This window comes from Rhagoletis zephyria, unplaced genomic scaffold (genome assembly GCF_001687245.7).
Source record: "Rhagoletis zephyria isolate East Lansing unplaced genomic scaffold, Rhagoletis_zephyria_1.1 Rzeph_scaffold_03882, whole genome shotgun sequence".
Classification (NCBI taxonomy): Eukaryota; Metazoa; Arthropoda; class Insecta; order Diptera; family Tephritidae; genus Rhagoletis; species Rhagoletis zephyria.
The window spans coordinates 1,482-7,565 of record NW_016160965.1 but is presented as its reverse complement, the minus strand read 5'-3'; the positions used below and the strand labels follow the sequence as shown (position 1 = coordinate 7,565).

The window sequence follows — 6,084 nt, the reverse complement described above, 5'->3', positions numbered from 1 at the left end:
GTACTGATAAGATAGCGAGAGTGTTGACTAAATAGAGGCTATAAATATAGTTAGGCAATAAAAAATACATATTTGCCAACCATGCAGCTTTGGAATTTAATAACAATAACAGGAAGAATGAGGATTCTAATACTTACTACCTCGAATTTTTTAAACCGCATGGAAAAGCAAATACTTTTTTAGTCGAATTTTTCATTCTGCGCAGAAGCAAAACTACATATGTACATAGTATGTACACACACTGGCTCCCAGAAGTATTTTGCACTGATTCAAAATGATATTCAAAATGTTTTTGTTTTTTTTTTTCAAAAATATTGCTCATTCTACAACTAAAGCCATGTAAATCAAAAGTTCAAACTTTGGAGACTATTATTAAAAATTCAACAAATTTACATTAAACTTTCCAATTTTTTAATCAAAAATTAAAAAAAAAATTAATAAGCATTTTATAGCCTTATTCAATTTTAGTACAATAAAGTTTAAGTTTTCTGTCGAGAAAATTCCGTTGATATTTGATTTTTTTGTATGTCGGTGTTGAGCATTTTCTTCCATATAACGAGCTAAAAAATTGCATATTCGAATTTATTTTAAGAGTTCTGATTAAATTTTTTGAATTATCAGTAATTTTGTGCAAAGTTAGGAAGTTTTATTTACACATTTTTTTGTTGCAGCTATTACTATTTATAAAAAAAAAATTACGAAAAATTTTACCATGAAAAGCGTTTTGAATATCGTAAAAAAATCAATGCAAAATAGTTTTGTGTGTGACTGTATGTAGATATAACTGTTTTTCACATTTGAAAAAATTTTGTTTTTTGCAAAAAAAAAAAAGATTTTGGAATCAAATTTGCTTATGTAGCTGTGAGTGGAATGTCCCATGCATAGTTATGGCACTAGTTATCAACACAAATTGATTACGTTACATATGTACATACATACATATGTATGCACGTGTGCAGTGAAAGGAGGGTGGATTACAGCTTATAAAGACAAATCCCTTAGTTTATTTAAACGACGCAATAGATGCAACGTAACTGCGTCATACATTTATACATACAGGTTTGCCTACATTTATTTATGTTTACACACTGCGTTGCATGATTATAAGACCGCCACATATTAACAATTGTGGCTATTTATTTTTATATTATTTAATTTAAATTATTTTCTTATAAAAATATAGTTGATTCCATAACAAATACCATACAAATCCACATTTCAAAGTTTGTGCAAAAATTATAAAAACTCAGCGAATTTTCGCCAAAATTTTACTTTTTTTTTAATTTTTGGAAACGTGTTTTTTGCCTATGCAATTTCTAGCTCATGCAATTTCAGTATAATAAAGTGCGAGTTTTATGTGGCTACGAAATACCGTTGATTTTTGATTTTTATTTTTTTTTTTTGTTGGTTTTCTTCTATATAAAAAAATTTTCGAACATACTTTGTATGGAACAAAATGAGTGATACCGTGAAAAATCAACGGTATTTCGTAGCCAAATGAAACTCGCACTTTATTTTACTAAAATTGCATGGTCTATAAAACTGCACACGCAAAACTATTCCAAAAATTCTTAAAAAAAAGTGTAAAATTCGGTGAAAATTCACTGATTTTTAGTAACGTTGGCACAAAGTTTGAAATGTGGATTTGTACGGTGTTTATATAGAATGAACTATATTTTTCTAAGAAAATAATTGAAATTAAATAATATAAAAATAAATAGTCAAAACTTATTAATATGTTGCGGTCTTATAATTATACAACTCATAGTACATACATATATGTATGTATGTATGTACATACATATGTAGGTGTGTTTCTAAGCGCGTGTATATATGTACATACGTAAAAAGTATATTTGTGTTCAGCACATGCATACATACATTTGTATGTACATTCATATGCATCCAACCAAGGGCAAGAGAGCCGAATTGAATTGAATTTTTTCATAAATTACGTTTTATTATTATTTTTTTCCCTAGTTTGTTTAACATCCTAACGATTCTGCCTTCTTTCTATTCAAACCAGTTAAGCTAAAACTTCTCAGTGGGAAAAGCAGTGACGCATTACATGCGTGATAAATACTATAATGTATTTCTTATGAGTTCTAGATTCTATTATTGTTTAATACATATGTAACCAGTATTTTGATGTATCCAAAAAGTCGCAAAAAATCGCATTTATTCCTGCATTACTGGTAAGCAAAATAAAATGCCCCACTTTTCTTAGGACGGGCATCGCCGTGGGAAAAATAATGCATTTTCGAATGTGAAAACGGTTGGTTTCCTGATTATTTTTTCAATTATCATACATATATGTATTACATTTTCCTACAGGGTTTGTGTACCTCTGATGCCTAGAAGAACGTACAACTAATAATAATAATAGATTGGCGCTTACACATATGTTAGTGTTTGGCCGAGCTTCTCCTCCGATTTGTGGCGTGCGCCTTGATGTTGTCACACAAAGCGGAGGGACCTACAGTTTTACGCCGACTCCGAACGGCGATTGTATTTTTATGAGAAGCTGTTTTTCATGGCAGAAATACACTCGGAGGTTTGCCATTGCCTGCCGAGGGACGACCGCTGTTAAGAAAGAAGAACGTACAACTGCGTGCAAAATAATAACTAGTGCGACATTTTCACTAATTTTGACATTTTTCTTTTGTTTACTAATTTTTGAAAAAAAGTATAAACGGTATTTTGTAGCCACTTGAAACTTGCACTTTATTATACATGCCAAAACTGCATTTTTTGTATTTTTTATAATTTTGCCCAAAGTTTGCATGTACATATGTATGTACGTATGTACATATATGGTTTTTATTAGATATTGAGCTATACTTTTATAAAGAAAATTACTCAAAAACGCTCAATATTTTTATTAAGTTTTGCACAATTGTATTTATGTATATATATTTGTTTAGATAGCTACGCATATATATGTATATGTATCCTTACATATATGCACATTCGCATATATGTATGTATCTATATGTACATACTTACATACAAATTTAAATAAAAAGATTGGAAGCATGCACGATTGAGAGAATACAAAGGTTGCGCCGATCTCGGTACCGCTATTTTTCTCTTAACGAATTTGACAGAATCGTTGTTTGCATGACGTCACACTGGTNCTTTGCATCATTTTTTCTTCTTCTTCCATTCTTGCTCACGTTTTGGCATTTCTCTCTCGCAATTGCACCAGTGTGACGTCACACAAAAGTTATTCTCAAAAATCCTCTCTGATCGGCGCAATCTTGTATTCTATCATTCTTGGGAAGCATGGTGAATGCAATGTATCAAAAATCATATGTCTGCTTTGAAGCGACGAAAGTCAAGAGCGGAAACAACGGCGTGCGCATAACAGATAAACAAATACCCCTAAAGCTGAAATTAGTCAAGAACGTAAACCTACCGGTACGTAGACCCGAGTCAGCTGACACGATCTGTCTTACCAAAGCGCCATGTAAATGAAAACTCAGCACCGCAGAATTTTTCTGTAGTTGTAGCCCGTAGCGCAGAAATCTGCGGAATTTAGATTTTTCCGTGTCAGCTGATTTCTCCTTCTTTAGATGGTTGCCACTTCGTCAGTTTTACTGATGGTAAAAAAGATATAAGTTCCTACTCAAAATATGTTTAAAATATTTGAAATTTACTATTGAATAAGGTTTTTGCTGAAAACTAAGTAGTTTATATTTAGCTAAAATCTATTATAGCACGAAAAATTGTAGTTGAAAGGGTAAGTTTATGAAAAGGCATTGATGAGTGGCAACAGTGTAGTAAGCAACACTGAGGGCTCCAGTAATCGACAAAATTCTGCGTATACAGACTGCGTTTAAGTATACGTTCTGCGTTCTCGACTAATTTTAGCTTAAGTCTCTTGTCAGCTATACCAAACAAGATGGTGTATATATGTATATACTACATACATATTTACATACATATGTATATACATATACGAAATACATATTCCTTCATACATAAAATATATGTATGTGTAAGAAGCAGCAGATAAGTAAAAACAAACTCAGCTGAGGCGAGCTAAAGCAATTGAGGTAGAGGAACAGCCGATCAGATACGTAACGAGTCGGACATTGATATACAGCCCCACCTTCAGGGCTGCCAACTACTATATTTAGCTATGAAGTGCCATATTGAGGATAAAAAAGTGCCAAAATGTGCCAAATAGAAAAATAAAAGTATCAAAAAAGGCGTCACTGTTTTTAATTATTCCCATTTAGCATTAAAATTAGAAACTTATTCCTAAAACCAAAGTCCAATGCCAAAGTAAGATAAACCAGTTGTACTATACACTATAGAAATTAGAAAATTTTAGTTCAGAAAAAGATGTAGACGCAATGGATTTCACAAAAATGTATTGAAATACTACTATTTTTCAAAAGTGCAATTTTGGCACTTTGTGCCAAATTAAAAAAAAAAGTGCCATTTGAAGTACAATAGGGCCAAAAATGGCACGGTTGGAGCTAAATTGGCAGCCCCCCCCACCTTACGTCCCTTGATAACANGAAAACAATCGCACTCACAGTTCACATTCACTACGAATTGAAGAATCCACAACACAAACACGAACACATGCATACATATCACTCAACCATGATTATCCACCACCATCAATAACAAAGAGGAACACCCAAAAAACAACCACAATTGCTCAGCAACTCACAAAAACTATGACAACTGAATTCTGTAGACTTTCATCCATTACAACTATTTTAATTTGGCATTTCTGTGTTGAAAGGCACTTAATTACTATTTTGTTTACTTTGTTAAAATATTTTGTTAAACAGAATAATATTTCAATTATGCCTTTAAGCACCAATCTTTCACTTAAGAGTTAAATTTTTGGTAAGATCGTAAATTAGTGCTCAAAAATCAAAATATGTTAAAATGAGATATGCTGTTTTAACAAAAAATCCTAAATACTACGTCTCTTATGTATTAATGCATCTTCCCCAGGCACTATACACAGTAGAGAGAGGGAGTAGATAGCCAATACAATACAACGGGAATCGCGATAGTGGCACCATAGCGTTGACACACAGCTGATCTTGCCTACTTTTGTCCAAGTGATTCTAGTTTTGTTGAAACTATTATTGTATGTACACAAATAAAAAGTGTATCCATGTGTACGTAAGTGGCTGTATGTATGCGAGAAGGAAAGTTTTGGGTTTGTTGTCGTTCATGAGCTGGCAGCGTGTTTGCATTGTTGAACTTTCTGCGTCTTATTAAAACCAATTTAGTTTATATACCCAAATAAGCACTATAGAATATGTAGGTATGCTTAAGCACAAATGTTTTACATACGTCCGTACAGCCACGTTTGTTTCTTTCTTTTGGAGATTATTTTACCTTGATGTTTTTATCGGCATTTAGGACATTCGTATGTTAAAGTTGCTGATTCGAGCAAGATAGGCTTGCATTTTTTAATTTATTTTATTTTTTAATCAAATTAAAAAGGTAATGCAAAAAATAAAAAATAAAAATAAATAAAATGTTCCACCCACTACTCATTTTCACAATTTTGCGTAAAATTATTAGGTACTCACCTGATACATAGCTGTCTTCGGCAAATCCAAGCAAACAGCACAACATAAAATCCCTCCCAGACGATACTCGAGCTTTTCGTGTTGCGATGCACTATTACCACTGCCCGAGGATGTGCTCGGATGATCGAGCATTTGCTTCTTAGATGGTGGCTCACCACTGTCCACTTTACCCCCACCAACACTCGACGAATTACTACCACCCCCAACACCACTTCCAATCACTCCACTATTAACTAAACTTGTATTTTCACTAGTTGTAGTATCCATTGTTATGGATCCCGCATTGTTGACTGAACTCGAGGATGTACCTGCGCTGCCACCATTACCTCCACTAACAGCACCAGCAACGGGTTGTGATTGTTGCTGTTGTTGCTGGAGATTTACTTGAGCGCTGCTGCTTTCGCCGAGCAGCTCATTGGACGCTAATAGTGGTATAGAATTTAGGCTCATGCTACTGGCACCTGAAGACGATTGCTGCACAACAGCACTTGATTCAACGTCAGCCATTTTCTCC

General features: G+C 33.4%; 1 protein-coding gene across 1 annotated transcript in view; it reads right to left on the bottom strand.

The window, feature by feature from the left end:
* The window catches only part of LOC108369859 (cysteine and histidine-rich protein 1 homolog), a 27,383-nt gene extending 21,305 nt beyond the window's left edge, over positions 1–6,078 (bottom strand). The window contains exon 1 of the mRNA XM_017625054.1: positions 5,571–6,078. Coding sequence (XP_017480543.1) covers positions 5,571–6,077 — 507 coding nt within the window. The 5' untranslated portion in view covers position 6,078. The remainder of the gene's footprint in view (positions 1–5,570) is intronic.
* Between the last annotated feature and the right edge of the window lie 6 nt (positions 6,079–6,084).